This window comes from Trichosurus vulpecula, chromosome 3, assembly GCF_011100635.1.
Source record: "Trichosurus vulpecula isolate mTriVul1 chromosome 3, mTriVul1.pri, whole genome shotgun sequence".
Lineage (NCBI taxonomy): Eukaryota > Metazoa > Chordata > Mammalia > Diprotodontia > Phalangeridae > Trichosurus > Trichosurus vulpecula.
This window is the reverse complement of record NC_050575.1, coordinates 42,154,253-42,172,230: the sequence shown is the minus strand read 5'-3', so window position 1 is coordinate 42,172,230 and position 17,978 is coordinate 42,154,253. Positions and strand designations below refer to the sequence as shown.

The 17,978-nt window shown below is 37.4% G+C and overlaps 1 protein-coding gene across 1 annotated transcript in view; it reads right to left on the bottom strand.

Annotated features, from left to right (window-relative positions):
- The window catches only part of RTRAF (RNA transcription, translation and transport factor), a 37,983-nt gene extending 24,243 nt beyond the window's left edge, over positions 1–13,740 (bottom strand). Inside the window, exons 1-3 of the mRNA XM_036750337.1 lie at positions 13,540–13,740; positions 11,848–11,972; positions 7,773–7,872 (exon numbers count right to left, since the gene is read on the bottom strand). Of these exons, the coding sequence (XP_036606232.1) occupies positions 7,773–7,872; positions 11,848–11,972; positions 13,540–13,600 (286 nt within the window). The 5' untranslated portion in view covers positions 13,601–13,740. The remainder of the gene's footprint in view (positions 1–7,772; positions 7,873–11,847; positions 11,973–13,539) is intronic.
- Positions 13,741–17,978: the final 4,238 nt, after the last annotated feature.

Sequence of the window (17,978 nt, the reverse complement as noted above, 5' to 3'; positions counted from 1 at the left end):
TTATGTAAAACCCTTCCACAATACTCATGTTGTGAAAGGCTAACTACATTTTGCTCTTTCCTAACCTATCCCCCTTTATTGAATTTTCTCCCTTGACCCTGTCCTTTTTCGAAAGTGTTTGTTTTTGATTACCTCCACCCCCATCTGCCCGCCCTTCTATCATCCCCGCTTTTTCATCTTCTTCCTCCTTCTTTCCTGTGGGGTAAGATACCCAATTGAGTGTGTATGGTATTCCCTCCTCAGGTCAAATCTGATGAGAGCAAGATTCACTCATTCCCCCTCACCTGCCTTCTCTTCCCTTCCTACAGAACTGCTTTTTCTTGCCACTTTTATGCGAAATAATTTACCCCATTCTATCTCTCCCTTTCTCCCTCTCTCAATATATTCCTCTCTCATCCCTTAATTTGATTTTACTTCTTTTAGATATCATCCCTTCATATTCAACTCACTCTGTGCCCTCTCTCTCTCTCTATATATATATATACATATATATGTGTGTATATACACATAGATATATACATACATACACACACATATATATACAATACATATACACACATATATACATATGTACATGCATATTCCCTTCAGCTACTCTAATACTGGGGTCTCATGAATCATACACATCATCTTTCCATGCAGGAATGTAAACAAAACAGTTCAACTTTAGTAAGTCCCTTGAAATTTCTTTTTCTTGTTCTTTTTCTTGATTACCTTTTCATGCTTCTCTTGATTCTTGTGTTTGAAAGTCAAATTTTCTATTCAGCTCTGGTGTTTTCACCGAGAAAGCTTGAAAGTCCTCTATTTTATTGAAAATTCATATTTTGCCTTGGAGCATGATACTCAGTTTTGCTGGGTAGGTGATTCTTGGTTTTAATCCTAGCTCCATTGACCTTCGGAATATTGTATTTCAAGCCCTTCGATCTCTTAATGTAGAAGCTGCTAAATCTTGTATTATTCTGATTATGTTTCCACAATATTCAAATTGTTTCTTTCTGGCTGCTTGAAGTATTTTCTCCTTGACCTGGGAGCTCTGGAATTTGGCGACAATATTCCTAGGAGTTTTCTTTTTGGGATCTATTTGAAGAGGTGATCTGTGGATTCTTTCAATTTCTATTTTACCCTCTGGCTCTAGAATATCAGGGCAGTTCTCCTTGATAACTTCTTGAAAGATGGTATCTAGGCTCTTTTTTTGATCATGGCTTTCAGGTAGTCCAATAATTTTTAAATGATCTCTCCTGGATCTATTTTCCAGGTCAGTGGTTTTTTCAATGAGGTATTTCACATTGTCTTCCACTTTTTCATTCCTTTGGTTCTGTCTTATAATATCTTGATTTCTCATCAAGTCACTAGCTTCTACTTGCTCCAATCTCATTTTTAAGCTAGTATTTTCTTCAGTGGACCTCCTTTTCCATTTGGCTAATTCTGCCTCTCAAGGCATTCTTCTCCTCATTGGCTTTTTGGAGCTCTTTTGCCATTTGAGTTAGTCTATTTTTTAAGGTGTTGTTTTCTTCAGTACTTTTTTGGGTCTCCTTTAGCAAGTCATTGACTTGTTTTTCATGGTTTTCTCACATCTTTCTCATTTCTCTTCCCAATTTTTCCTCTACTTCTCTAACTTGCTTTTCCAAATTCTTTTTGAGCTCTTCCGTGGCCTGAGACCAGTTCATGTTTTTCTTGGAGGCTTTTTGACTTTGCTGACTTCTTCTGGCTGCATGTTTTGGTCTTCTTTGTCACCAAAGAAAGATTCCAAAGTCTGAGACTGAATCTGGGTGCGTTTTCGCTGCCTGGCCATGTTCCCAGCCATCTTACTTGACCCTTGAGTTTTTCATTGGGGTATGACTGCTTGTAGAGTAGAGAGTACTTTGTTCCAAGTTTGAGGGGATGTGCTGTTGTTTTCAGAGCTATTATAGCCAGCTCTACCACAACAGCACTCCTCCTTCCCCAAGAACCGCCAACCTGTACTGGACTCAAATCTTCAGCAGGCTCTGCACTCCTGCTTTGATCCGCCACTTAATTCTTCCCACCAGGTGGGTCTGGGAACAGAAGCAACTGCAGCCGTAGTTTTGTAGCTGCCCCACCTCCACTGCCCCCTGGGTGGTGGCCAAACCGCAAACTCCTTCTTTCACTCTGTCCCCAGCAGCTTTTCCCACTAACCTTCTCTGTTGTCTTTGGTGTTTGTGGGTTGAGAAGTCTGACAACTGCCACAGCTCACTGATTCAGGGCGCTAGGGCCTGCTCCACCCGGCTCCCGGTCTGGTTGGTCCTGCTGCCGCCCGCGCTGGGCTCTGCTCCACTCCCAACCCTGTGCGCGATACACCTCACCCAACGACCATCCAGGCTGTCCTGGGCTGGAGCCCTGCTTCCCTCCGCTATTTCATGGGTTCTGCAGTTCTCTGTTGTCTTTGGTGTTTGTGGGTTGAGAAGTCTGGCAACTGCCACAGCTCACTGATTCAGGGCACTAGGGCCTGCTCCACCCGGCTCCCGGTCTGGTTGGTCCTGCTGCTGCCCGCGCTGGGCTCTGTTCCACTCCCAACCCTATGCGTGATAGACCTCACCCAACGACCATCCAGGCTGTCCTGGGCTGGAGCCCTGCTTCCCTCCGCTATTTCATGGGTTCTGCAGTTCTCTGTTGTCTTTGGTGTTTGTGGGTTGAGAAGTCTGGCAACTGCCACAGCTCACTGATTCAGGGCGCTAGGGCCTGCTCCACCCGGCTCCTGGTCTGGTTGGTCCACGCAGCCAACGCTGGGCTCTGCTCCGCTCCGCTCCCAGCTCCGTGCACGATAGACCTCACCCAGCAATCATCCAGGATGTCCTGGGCTGGAGCCCTGCTTCCCTCTGCTATTTTGTGGGTTCTGCAGTTCTAGAATTGTTTCAGAGCCATTTTTTATAGGTTTTTGGAGGGATTTGGCAGGGAGCTCACGCTAGTCCCTGCTTTCCAGCTGCCATCTTGGCTCCACCCCAACTTCCCTATTTCTAAAGGGTATTACCATCCTTCTAGTCTTCCAGGTTCACAATCTTTAAGTTACTCTATCTTCTACTATCCCTTACCCTTCAAATCCAATCGGTTGCCACATCTTTCCATTTCTACATCCACATTTCTCTTCATCCACCCGTTCTCTCCACTCACACAGTTACCATTTAGTTCAGGCCCTCATCAGCTCTAGCCTAAATTATTAAAACAGCCTTCTGATTGATCTCCCTGGTTCAAGTCTCTGACTATTTCAATCTGTCTTCCGTGATATATGCCCAAGTCACTATGGCTTGGAATGGGGTGGGGGAGAGGGAGACAGGGAGAAGGGAAGGGACTGAAGGATTGCTAGATGCTGGCAGCCAGGTTGCTATTGTACTTGCAGACTCTCAGTATCTCCAAATGTTTCTGGCACATTGGGTGGATCTACTATGACAAATTTATGGGAGGTTACAGACAACAACCAACTAAGGATGGGCAGGCATGGATGGACTGAAATTTGCATTACTGGAGGGAATTCCAAATCAATGACATCACAAATCCATTTGTGTAAAAGTAAAGAAAGGAAGCATGGTTAGATGGAAATGAAATTTTAACTGAATAGATATGTTAAGGAAACATCATAAACATTCCACCTTTTGAATTAACCATTTGTGATTCAATTTACCAACAGAAGAAATTCTATTCGGACACTTCCCCCATTAACTGACTAGAACCAAGCACTAGGAGTTCACTCCAATGATTGACCAGGGTTTCCCTAATAAGGATTTCCCATACAGTGTGGCAGGTATTATTTTAACTAAAGGATAACATACATTTGGGTGTTCCTACAACTGCTAGTAAAGACATTAAGAATTTAGCTCTATAACAACATCACAAAGTTGCTCTGCCAAAGATATGTTACTGTGAAACTTGTTCTTGAAATCCATTTAATCTAAAAGAGGACTATTCCTCTAAAAATAGCATATTATAGTCAAGGCCAATTATAGGAATTTCAGCTAAGGAACATCATTCAAGAAAGCATCAGCTCAGACACAAAATCATCCTTCTTATACCACAGTTCTCACCTGGCCGCATACTTTGGCACTTCTCTTACTGACTTTTCCACCATACCTCCAGGAAGCTCATTATTAGAATGGCCTTATAATCCTGTAAGATCTCAACAGTCTTGGAACTTCACTTCATCACTACCCTCTCTAATTAGACAGTGGGGCCGTGATTTCCAAACCTCCACTTAAAGAGAATTCTCAGCTCAGACAACTCATTTCTCATCTGGCTGCACTACCTTGAGACTTTTCTTACTGCCTTTCCACCATGCCCTACAACGAGACTTTCTTTTTTCCTATTTGTATCCCCAATGCTTAGCACAGTGCCTGCCACATATTAGGTGCTTAATAAATGCTTATTAATTATTAATCATAAGTATTCTTGTTGCACAACTACAGTTATCCAAGACCCTAATAAATACCTGGAGGAGTGGCTTGATGCAAAGAGACACTTAAAATAATTAATAATAAAAATTATAAATCATTAGTAATATAAATCATTAATAATAAAATTATTAATAATAATTACTTTGCTCTATCATGGCAAAAATATGTAGTCAGGATAAATACAGGAGCATTTATCTTTAGTTTTGATAGATTCAGCTTCCCTTGCTTGCTCACAGAAACACATCTGATTGGCAGATCATCAGGATATGATGATTCACAAGGTTTTAGGCACCCATCAAGTCTGATATGCCTTAGACTGTACTTGTCTTTATATGCCCCTATATAAGCAGGGTAGCTAGGTGGTATAGTGGATAAAATGCTGGGACCAGAGTCAGGAAAATTCACCGTCATGAATTCAAATGTGGCCTCAGACACTTCCTAGTTATGTGACCCTGGTCAAGTCACTTAACTCTTTCCTTCAGTTTCCCCATCTGTAAAATGAGCTGGAGAAGGAAATGGCAAACTACACTATTTTGCCAAGAAAACCCTAAATGGGGTCACAAAGAGTAGAAAACAAAGGAAGAACAAAAACAAATATTACCAAGAAGCTGCATCGAGAATGCCAAGGAAAATCAAATGCCAGGGCAGTTTTGTCATCTTTAGGTAAAGCTTCCCCATGTTGTGGGTGAGAAGAAAGAGACTGTGTTGGGAAAATATTATCACACAGGGCCACTCTTAACTTTTGATATCAGAAATCTAAATAAGAGCCAAGTAATCGAGACTATACATAGATTTGGAGTCAAAAGAAATGTAAATACTTATTAGTTGTACGACCTTGAAAAAGTCATACCGTCAGAGTATTAGTTCCTTTGTGTGTATACATGGTGATATTAATATTTATATTATCTCCCTTATAAAACTATGAGGAAAGTGCCTTACAAACTGTAAAGAGTTACAAAACCATGAGTTATTATCGCAAAGTTTCTCTCCACGTGAGGGTTGGGAGTGAGGGAGGGGAGCACGGTATTATTTGTAACTTAAATTATCCAGGAATATTTCAGACCCAATCTATTTATTTATTCTTGCAGGCATAACAACATATTCTCATGGCCATATAAGTAACACGGGGTAAAAAACAATTAACTAGATGAAAATAATAATATCATCATGTTTATAAAGTTTGATGACTTGTAAAGCACTTTCCCCACAACAACTGAGTCAGGTAATACAAGTATTATCCCCATTTTTACAGATGATGAAAATGGGTTTAACTGATTGGTGACAAAGTACATGAGGAATGATTTGAACTCAGCTCTCCTGGTTCAAAGTCCAGAGTTCTGTTCTTATGATCCTCAGGACCATGTAAATTGTAAAGCAATGTACCAAGTATAACATATTTTCAGCCATTCACACACCATTCCACTTCATGTAGACACCAGACCTTTAATTTTCACTGGTAGAAGGAACACCAAGGTGGGGAAACTCCCTAAGCCAATATAACACATTCTATGCCAAAGAGTTTACTAGAGCACTGAGAAATTGGGTCTTTCACATAGGCAGAACTTGAACTAGACAGTCATTCCTGACTTGAAAGACAGCTTTCTAACCACTATGCATACTGCTTCTCTCTCCATCTCAGGTACTCCAGACAAAACATACGAGTCACCAATACATGAACATGTCACACAATCTGGGTTCTCCTCATCCTTAGATATTAAATATTAAGGAATGGTATAATAGTGCCCTGGTGACTAGGTCCTATTCTGACCTCACTGGTACTACCTTACAAAAACTGTCAGTACTTAAATCTGAAGAGACAATGTCCTGTTCTGAAATCCTTTTGTTTCATCTTCATCAAAAGCCTAACCAGTTTCTAAATGGAATCTAAGTCAGATTTCAGGAAGGAACCTTGAACTTTGTACCTCCGTTTAATCTTCAATGTGGAATATTGCCTTTGTTTCATGATTACTATAAAATGAGTCAGGGAGAATTCAACAAAGAGCAAATTCTTTCCTTTCGTTTTCTCTCTAAAAAGAACAGTGCTTAAAATTTAATTCATAATTTTGTTAAGAAATCTGAAAAGCTTCTACCAAAAACAAAGAGTGCTGAGTTTTCTTCAATAATCTTCACCTTCTGAAATCCTATGAGGCACAAATCAAATGTTATACCTTCATGAAGCTTTCACTGACTCCATGGTAGAAAACAATCTCTTCCTTCTTAGAATTTTCACAACTCTGTGATTTTGTTTGTTTTGCCATGACCCTCAGCAAACTATTTAATCTCAAAGGAACTATAAAATACCATATTTTCCTTTGTATTATTGTTACTTGCAAACAAGCCTCATTGCCCTGAAATTATTTTAGCTTACATAAGCTCATCTTTGAATGTTACTCATTGCCTAGCAATGTTTTCAAATTTGTTGAGATGAACTCAAATTTTAAATATATACAATGATATCAACATGAACTTCCTTTCAAGATACATAATGCAACCCAATCATGCTTGCCTTGTTCATGTGACTCTTATCCATGCCCTAACGTCATTCCACCAGGCTATCTGCCTGTGCTAGAGGCCTTTCACAATTTTTCCTGACATCAAAAGGGTACCAGTAGAACACTCTGGATACTTTGCCCTTAACTACATGACCAGCCCATCTTCTCTTTCTACTATACATTTTCTTGATGACATTTTTATCCTACTATTGAATTAAACAGAAGTTCAAAGAACTAAACTATAGGCTTGGCTTTGATGTGGAAATGTTCTTCCACTGTTCATTTATTTTTTAAGCTATAAGCTATAATGGTTTACTGACATAGGATCACAACTTTAGAGCTGGATAATCATATAGATATCTAATCACATTTAACAGAGATAATCATATAGAGATATCTAATCACATTTAACAGAGAAGAGGTGGCACTGTAGATAGAGCACAGGACCTGGGGAGTTGGGAAGACCAAAGTTCAAATCCAGTTTCAGATCTTTGCTATTCAGATACTGAGCAGATCATTTAGGATTCAAACCCAGGTTCTCTCACTCCAACTTCCATTCCAACAGACTCAAGTGCCTCTAGAAAACTTAAGGACCAACAAAATAATGATGAGAAATGTGCTCTGAACTTCTTTTGCTAATCAGGCGCTTTTAAATAAGATTTTATTCTTCTGTTAGAAAACTATAAATTCTCAGTGAGATCAAAGAAAGAAAGGAAGAAATAAAAGCTTTTTCAAACAGACCTAAAAAAGGAAAAGGAATTGCAGCTTTTAAAAAAGCATTCAAATAAAAAGCAGTTAGATTATTTTTAAACACTCCCATATCAAGTCTTTTCATAATCAGTCACTGAATATATAAGTAAAACACAGGTAAAAATCATACCATTATCTCCATACTCTAGTCTAACAGCTAAACCAAGAAGCCAATCAATAGTTTCTTGTCGCTCTTGAATCTTGAAAGGACAGTTAACATCTTTCAGATACTGTGAAAGAAAAGGAAAAAATCTGGCTCGTTATCACTAGTTAAATGGCAACATACAGCCAAGAATCAGAATTACATAAATAAGCCATAGTGTCTATATTTAGGTAAACAATTATGTATTGATTAAGCCATCTAGGACATGATGTGCCTTATATGTCTAAATCTTAAAACAATGAGTGATTAAAACAACAAAACACCACTACTATAAAACTTAGACATCCAAGTTAAGTGTTGTTCTTCACTGTAGCCCCTTTGTGATTCATTCAACATTCATTTAAGCACCTACTACATGTCATATACCACACTAGGTACTGGGAATACAAAGACAAAAACTAACTAGTCCTTGACGTACAGAAGGTTACATTCTATCAGTGGAAACATGAATGCAAAAAGGAAACGGGAAACATAAATACAAAAAGGAAATAGAAAGTAATTTTATGGGTAAGACAGCAAAAGAAACTGGAGAAGTTGAGGATAGGGTTCTTGTACGAAATGGCAAAGTGAAAGACTAACAGGTAGGGAATTTGGGTGATTTAAAAAATGGTAGTGCCCCTGACAATAATAAAGAAATTATAAAGAGGAGAGGATTTAGAATGGAAAGGTAACAAGTTGTTTTTAGCATTCTGAATTTAAAATTTTGGAACATCCCTTTGGAAATGTTTAATACATAGTTGCTGGTATACAACTGGAGCTTAGAAGAGAAATTGGGGCTAGATATGTAGATCTGGGATTCACCTGCATAGAGACGATAGCTGAACCTCAGAAGCTTTTGATGTCACTAACAATGACTGCCACTGCTCAAACCATTGTTGGAATACAGGTTTTAGATTTGCTTTCAAGTCATTTTATGAAACCTAAAGAAAGTTAGCCTCTATTTCATAGCCACATCTTGTTTCAAACCTAAAATGAGATACCCCATCTTAATTGTTCATTTATCAAACTTGACTTTGAATATTCAATTTATGACTTTTCAAGAACTAAAATCCATTTTCAGAAGGACAATCATTTGCAACCACTGAAAATATTCAAAAGCATTTTCTGAGAAATCCAAATTCTCAGGTTCAAAGGATTTAATATAGAGAGAATTCTGGACTTGGAGTTAGGAAGGCCTGAATTCAAACTGCCTCAGAAACTTCACTAGTTTGTGTTACCGAGGACAAATCCCATCAGGCTCAATTTCCACACACGGGCACAATAATGAAACCTGCCTTACAGAGCTGTTGCAAGGATTTAATGACACACAGTTTTGCAAAGATTACAGCAATATGTAAATATTAGTTATTGTTATTATCAAATCCAACTAAATCATTTTATAGATGAGGAAATTTGAGAGTCAGAGTACACAGAATCTTGCCCAAATAACACAGCATGTTAAACAACAAAATCGGGATTCAAACACAGGAGAGGGTGATGTCATGAGACGAGGGTAATAGACAATGTCAAAGGTTGCAAAGAGGTCAAGAAGGATGAGAACTGAGAAAAGGCCATTAGATTTGGCAATTAAACTTATTCATATTCCTGAGAATAGGTTTTGTTCTGGGTTTTTTTTGGGGGGGGAGGTTGATAGTTGTTCAGTATCAGGGAAAATTCAGGTAAAAATAAATAAGTATTTAAAAAACAGGACAAGAATTTGGAGAAGTTGGGGATGTTTAATCTGGAGAAGAGAAGGCTAATGCAGGATACAACAACAGTATTCAAGTATACGAAGGGCTATCATCTGGAAGAGGGATAAGACTTGTTCTATTTAGACTTGGAGGGCAGAACTAGAAGTAATGAGGGAAAGTTTTAAAGAGGCAAGCTTAAAATGTGATGTTGGGAAAAATTTCCTCTAACAATTAGAACTACTGAAAGCAGACTAGGTTCTCCATCACAGGAAATCCTCAAGAAGAATCTAGGTGACCACTTTATTACAACCAGTTCAGGTTTTGGTAGCTATTCTTTTCTGGGTACAATTAGGAATTAGATGATCTTTGAAGTTCCTTTTAACTATGTAATTTTGTGATTCTATGTGAGAATCCCACATTTAGTAAGAGAATGCTCTCTTACTAAGCTCTTCTTAATTATTAATTCATATGGTTTTATGCCATGGCTAGGGATACATTATATAAATATGGAACAGAATAAAGTTACTTGGCCTCCACACAGTTAATTAACCCATGATGATCAGAGAAATCTACTGATACTACAAGATGATGGTCACAGATTTTTTTTTTTAAATGTACAACAATTAGAATGAGTTTGCCACATTCTTGTATATAATCTTTACCAACATATTGGAACAGGTTGTTCTCCTATGAAATTGTAACTATTAGTTAAAAATTACAAAAATTTAGAACATTTTAACATCCTTTTCAGCACTAAATTCCACTATCATAAAGGTGGCTTAAAAAGTGTATTGCTACATTTAATAAACAAAATTCTATGCTTGGGCTATGGGCTAACTTATTGTTATTTTTATCAATCACACCAAATAGCTTCTATAATGGGCTATTATCAATAGGCACTAATTAGCGAAGGACAGGTTCATCTTGGATAAAGATGTTGTAGAGTTAGAAAGGTCAAGGATTTGCAAATGGCGGAAAAAACTTGGCAAATATTAACTGCTAAATAACAATAATCACTCAAGTCTCTAAAACCAATAGTCAAAAAAGTATTATAGATAAAATATGAGATAGTTCATTGGGGGATAGGGCTACAAGGAGATGGAATATAAACAACATGCAACAGTGGATGGGAGCCTACCCTTAAAGTGAGGAAGATCTGGTTTCAAGTATTACCTAAGAAACACACTAGCTAGGAAAACACTGGTACATCAACTAATCTCTTAGTATCCCAGGAAACTCTCTAAAACTGTAAGTTATAGTCAAGTGGCTAACCTGAATTGGTGGAAAATGTTCCATATTAGTATCTACCCACACAAATAAAAATCACAGGGCCAGACCCAATTCCCACTGCTCAAAAAAAAAAGGGGCGGGGGGAGGTATGGGAGAAAGGAATTTCTGTATTAAGAGAAGTATGGGGAAAAAAAGAGAGAGAAGGATGGGTTTGTTTACCTTCACAACATGCAACTACTAAGATGTGGCTAAGCGACATCAAGAAATAAGTACACCACATATTTATCAAATGTACATTATAGTCACAGGGCTAGTGTCCTATATAACCATATAAGACATTCTGAGGCTGGAAGTCACCCTCTAGTACCCTGCCACTCTATAAAATGACCATGTCTCCTGCTGTTTTACAAGAAACTTTTCAAAACAGAGTAAGAATCATATTCACAAGAGAATGAATGTGGGTCAGTTCAAATACAACCAGATGTGGACAAAAACTATAGCATTCAGCTTCACAATTTGAGGGTCCTCAAAAAAGAGGAAGCAAATGGCTCTCCAAAAAATGTCTGATGCCATTAATTCACATACAATTTTTAAAAAAAAAAATCTTCAGACAACTTAACCTTATTTTTAATACAAATTTTTTTTAGTTTCTGAAGGCTTTTATAAACAGAAACAGAAACTTTAAAATCATCTTGTTTACATGCTGTTAACATTAAAACGTTATCAATTAGTTTTCATTTTTGGTTTCTTCTAGAAAACTAAGTTGCTTAGTTGATCTTGTTTCACTGGTTAAACTTCACTATATTGATTTAAATATATACAACAAAAAACAAGAGGGTTGAAATTTTTAGTAATATTAGTATAGTATTAGAATTACTGTGAGTTTCCTTAATCACTATCACCTACTTCATTATTCTTGAGCTTTTTTCAAATAAAATGTTTCTCAATTTTCTCATCTATAAAATAAAAGGCTACACTAAATGGCATCTAAACGTTTTCCAACTCTAAATCTGGGATCTTTCCCCCATTTAACAAATAAGAATCTGTTTCCATTCCAAAACTGAATGACTATTATTATTCCTCATTTAAAATTAAATTTTATCTTTAAAGATGTTTACCGCCTTAACCAAGTGATTCATTACCTTTTCAAAGAACTTGGGCCATTCACTATTGTGGATGTTTCTTAAATTTCCTCTGTCTTCGATCTTGTAGTGTCTAATCTTTTGATCTTCAAGCCAAACAATAAAGTTTCTAAATTCTGTTTCATCTGTAGCAAAAATTTTAGACAAATCAGAATACAAGATTTTAGGTAATTCAAAATAAAGAATGATAGTAATAGTAAAATGTGCATCTTCTTAAATGTAATCTTTTCTATACATTTTAGCTAGTCTTTATTATACAAATTATTTCTAATTCTATTATGTCCTTCCTGAATATTAAAAATGAATAAGTACTACCAAGCAATGAAAGAAAGAAAACATCTTTTAAAATGAAATAAAACAAAAACAATTACAAAGCTATCAAAAAAAGAACTTAAAAGTAATATGAGCACATCAGTGGAGTGAGTAAAAAAAGAAAAGATTACTATTAATCCCCAATCATTGAATTTTGCTTTGGGGGGAAGATCCAGTTTAATAAGGAGTTAAGATATCATATAATTATAATATACAATAGCATAATATTTAGAGAATTAGGTAAAGCAATGGGTAAGATCCACAGAGTAATCCAAAGAACAGACAGTGAAATGAAAAATAAAAACTTTCAAACAAAAAAAAATGAGAAAGATGGTATGGAGGGGTGAAGACAGTAAGAAAAATTCCTACTTAAAATTTTTAAGGTTTCTGAAATATTCGAAGTACTTTACTAAGTATATGTCCACCATAACAGAGTTATTTAAACTATCACAAGTTTCGGCACATCAAAACACTGCTAATTAGAATAGTTAAAATGCATGTAGGAATAAGTCCATCAAAGTACTTTACAAATTTTATGTCATTTAATATTTAATAGTCATTTAATACTCTGTGAGGTAATCTTCGTTTTGCAGATGAAAGAAACTGAGGCTCATGAGCAGTTAGATGTCTCAATTATGAATATGTGAAGACGTTATGGGGTTTATCTTATGATTCTTTTCATTTTTATTAATCTACAATAGGTCAAAGAATATGAATGAAACCTCTGAGTACCAGAGTTTTTTCCTTTGATCTTTTATGCATTCTCCCTTCAACTTCCTCTGTACTTAATGCACATTACTGACCATCTTACTATCTGATTACAACGTACATTTTATTACATGCTGCTCTGCTTCCTAGTTCTGTGTGCAGATATGTACAGCCTCCTCCTTGGGATGCTAAGCTCCCTTGGCCCCTCGGCCCCGGAACCACGTAACTGTCTCCCACAGCACTTACACCGGACCGTAACACGTTCACCAGGTACTCAACTAATACAAATGACAGGTTTTTACAGACAGGGAAGTGCTTCCTTTGGCCAGAGTCGGGTGGTTTTCTCCCCTTTTCCTTAATGGAGGAGGGAAGAAGAGGTGGGTTTACTTTGGTGGGGCTGAAAAAGAGAAATGACGGCCGATGGAGGTGAGTGATCCCGCAGGGAGCTTGGCTCATACTGAAGCGCTCCAGAAATCAAACGGTAAAGGGGTTGCACTAATGGCAGAGAGAAGTGTATGGAGAAAATGGGAAGGAGAGCCTGGTGAGGAGCGAGGCAGCGGCCGAAAGGTGATGCGTACACATAGAAATGGCCGGGCACGGCCGAGGACGAGTGACGCATTCCCGGGCCTAACTCCTGCAAGGCCTGCAGCGAGCACGGGCCGCCTCCCTCACCTTTGCAGTTGAAGCCCGCAGGGTTGTGATAGTCGAGGGCCGTCAGCTTTCGGCGAAACATGGTATTGGCTTCTAGCTCAGTCGCCGTGGCACGCGAGACACCGGGAGCTACGGCTGCAGGGGGGTGGGAAAGCAGAAGCAGGGAAGCAAGGGAAAAGCGGACTCCCGAAAGTGCGAGTGACAAGTTCAGTAGCGAATCCCGAGCTCAGTAACTCCCAGCAGCCTGCGGGAGTTCACCAATCACGGCGCAGCCTGAGAAGGCGGGGCTAGAAGCAGTTACGTCACATTCAATAAACTTTATTGTCAATGACTGAAATGAACAATAAACAAAGAGGCGGGGTCCGAAATTCTAAAGTAACTTTCCCCCGAAAGAACAAACCAATGAATTGGGCATGACACTAAAAGACAACGAGAAAAACAATACATTTAAAAACCTCAATTGGATACAAAAAATAGACATTTGTAAAGAAGAGATCTTGTTGTTCAGTCATTTTTCAATCACATCGGATTCTTTGTAACCCCATTTGGGGTTTTCTTGGCACAGACACTGGAGTGGTTTGCCATTTCCTTCTCCAGCTCATTTTACAGTTGTGGAACTGAGATAAGCAGGGTTAAGTGACTTGACCCGGGTTGTGCAGCTAGTAGATGTCTGAGGGTAGATTTGAAATCAGGAAGGTGAGTCTTCTTTTGCCACCTGGCTGTGCCACCTGGCTGTCCAAGAAGAGATTAACAAAATAGAAAGCACAAAAATTAATTAATAAATAAAACTAAAAGCTGAATTCTTTGAAAAAGCTAATAAAATACAAAAATCATTAGCTAATTTTAAAGAAAATGTTTACGAATTATTTTTTATTAAAGAAAGCACACAAATTACCAATATAAAAAATGAAAATGAAAAATTCACAGCAAACGAATAAGACAAAGGAAATTACTAGAAACTAGTTAGCAAAACTATATGCCAAGAAAACTGACAACTTAAGTGGAATGGATAAATAGATACAAAAATACACAATACCAAATGGGGAGAAAATTTGTAATTCAAACTATTGTGAAAATCAATGCTGAAAACTAAATATGTTAAATAAATTTTAAAAAAATTAAATTTAATTTAAAAAAATACACAATACCAATACTGACAAAACAAAAATAGAGAATTATAATTTGATATTAGAAAAATAAATTGAATAAGCCATAAACTATAATAATAATAACCACAGCCAGAAGATTTTGCAAGCAAATTGTATCAAACATTTAAAAAACAATTCCAATATTATATAAGCTATTTGCAAAAAGAGGAAAAGAGTATACCAAATTCATTCTGGGATGAAAACTACATTTAAACAAGAAAGATTCAGAACAAAGAAAGAAAATATACCAACATCCCTAATGAATATTGCCACAAAATTTTTAAATAAAATATTAGATAGACTTTACAGTAATCTACTATTGGGAAGTTCAGAAGAGGGGAGGGATTTCAAGCTATATAAAAGTAGAATGAACTTTCTATGGTGGTAGTTGTAAGAAATGGGAGGAGGAGTTTTGTTTCCACAGAACTAACGGTATACTTACCCCGCCCCCCACCCCAGCTTTAACAGAAACCAGGCCTCAAGGTCGGTCAGGTGAGAGGTCAGAGGCTTGTACGCATGTGCATGCTTTTTGAGAAGGCAGTCAGGGGAATTAGAGAGGCCAAATGGCTTGAACCAGTTCAAGCTTATCTAGGGTCTGGTCTTGGTCAAGAATCCAGGCCTACTGATTTGCATCATTTGCATATGTTAAAGAGGGAAAGTAGGGGAAGTAAAAGAATGCAGTTTAATCCTAAACTAAGACAAGGAAAATCTAATTAACTTCACTTTTGCTTCTGTATCCTTATTATCCTACCTATATAAACTGTATAACCTAGGAAAACTATGTAAAAAATAAAGATTGTAAACTAACCATAACTCTAGCAGGAGTGGAGGGAATGGTTACCCCTGCTCCTGCAGCTGTATCAGTGTGAATATTCCAGTGAACACTACACCCGTTCTCCCGAGGAACATAATAAATGCCTTTCTCTGCCCACTCTGGTCCTGAGTTTTTTAGGTGAAAATGGGCAAATCATATGGATTTTCTTAAGGTTAAGGGAAGTAAAGCAATGAGCAGTGGAAACTCTTCTCGTGGTCTGCACAGCCTTCTTAAGGGGATATCACTTGGGTCTTCTGGCCCTGTCTTGGGAGCCTTGTGATCTTATGGCCGTCCTAAGGGGCCATCACTTGGGTCCTCCTTACGGTCTGATCCCTCAGGGTCTCTGTGATCCCCACAGATTAAGGGAGGGGCTACCACTTGGTCTTCCTCTAGAAGTCCAGTGGTCTGTACAGCCTTCCCTAGGGATTATCACAGGGTTCTTCCTCAGGACTTTGGCCCTGCCTAGGAAGTCCAGTGATCCCCAAAACTGTTTTATCACAATTTGGGGAAGTCCAGTGATCTCCAAAACCGTGTTTCTCACAGTAGTGAATCACTCCAACACTGTATGGAAGCTAGATGATTGCTTGTTGTAGGTGTTATAAACAGTATTTTTTTCCTGAGGTTCCTTTAAACTCTTAAGATTTTATGATTTGTAGATAGATAGAGATAGACACATATGTGTGTCTACAAATATATTCATATGTGTATATGTATATATATTAAGTTTATTATTTGTATATATACTCTCACACATGCACAGATGTGTGTTTACATATATGTGTGTATACATACACATGTATATATACAAATCAAACTTTGTATACATATAGATGTGTGTATGTGTGTATATATAAACACAATCCCTAAAACCTCAAGAGTTTGAAGGAATCTCAGGAAAAAATATATACATATGTTTGTGTATGTATATGTACAATATACCTCCCCATGTCCACAAACACCTAAAATGAATCATTATAATTTAAAGTGCACTTAGTTGGGAATTAGATGGCAAGGGTTGTAGTTCCAGCTTTGCCACTGGCTTGATCTGTGCCCTTGGGCAAATCACTTTACTTCAAATCACTTTCAAGATTCAAAAAATGATGGAGTTGAACTAGGTTAAACTCTAAGGTCCTTTCCAGCTCTAAAATCCTATCACTTCCCTGACTTACCCTAATGTAATAAGAATAAAAGGCTTGTTTCACATATACAGTATGTATAAGGGCAAGATTAGGGAGTTTAGTCTTGTAAATTTGCACAGATTCATCTCCTTGAGAAATAATCAAAATAATTCAACAAGAGATAAAGAAAATCCAATACTGTCAATCAATAAAGAATTACAAAACAGTTCTTCACTATCCCAGGTGGATCTCAAAATATCTCTGGTCTAGGGGATTTGATAATATGCTTAAGGGTATTTACTTTCATGATGTATCTTTGGGTTTATACAATTTGAATTCTTTCGAGATTGTGGTGTTTCATAATTCAGAGCTATATAGTATTCAACAGGAGACCTGAATGGGTTCTTACAAAAATAAGCAGCATTGAAAGTATTTTGCAATCTCCCAGATGTGATCCAGCTTGATTTCTTCATAGATGATTAGACCTGGAAGGGAGCTTAAAAATTATCGTGTCCAAACCGCTCTCATTTTACTGATGAGGGAATTGAGATCCACAGTGGTCAAACGATTTACTCAGTCAGAAAGATTTAAAAACATATGTTTGGCATTCAATTCTTTCTTGGGATATAAGCCTAGTAAAGGAATCTCTGAGTCAAAGGGCACAGACATTTTAGTCACTTTATTTGCAGAATTCCATATTGCTTTCCAAAATGGTTTATAGCCCTACCAATAATAATCTACTGTGCCTACCAAATGACAATCCTTCAACATTGATTTTCCCTCTCTTTTGTCTTCTTTGTGAATTTACCAAATATGAGGTAAAAACTCAAGATTGTTTTGATTTACATTTCTTCTAATAGCAATTTGGACCATGTTTTCATGTATTCGAAATACCATTAATATTTTGCAACTTTTTGGAGAACTATCTGTTCATATCCTTTAACCAATTGTCTATGGGGGAAATCTTTTGGTCATATATGTTTGTTAATTATTTCTACATCTTGGATACCAAACCATTATAATTGATACAAAGATTTTTTTTTCCCATTCAATTGCTTCTCTTTTTATCCGTGGTTGCATTATGTTTGTGCAAATGCTTTTTATTTTCATGTAATCAAAGTTATCCGCTTTATCTTTTGCAATTGCTTCTATCTTTGTTTGGACAAGAACTGAGCAGGAATTTTGAAATATAAACATGAGCTAAGAGAAAACTTGAAAGTTAGCAATTACAATGGATTATGTGGTGATATAGCGCTAACATTCTAATGGGAAGAAACAGCTGTCTTTCAGAACCTTAAAGTCTTCAAAAGTTATTGAGAGAGTTAGAAAAAAAAGAGTGCCTGAAGGTGGACTTGGTTCTATTTTGAAGGTTTTAAGAAA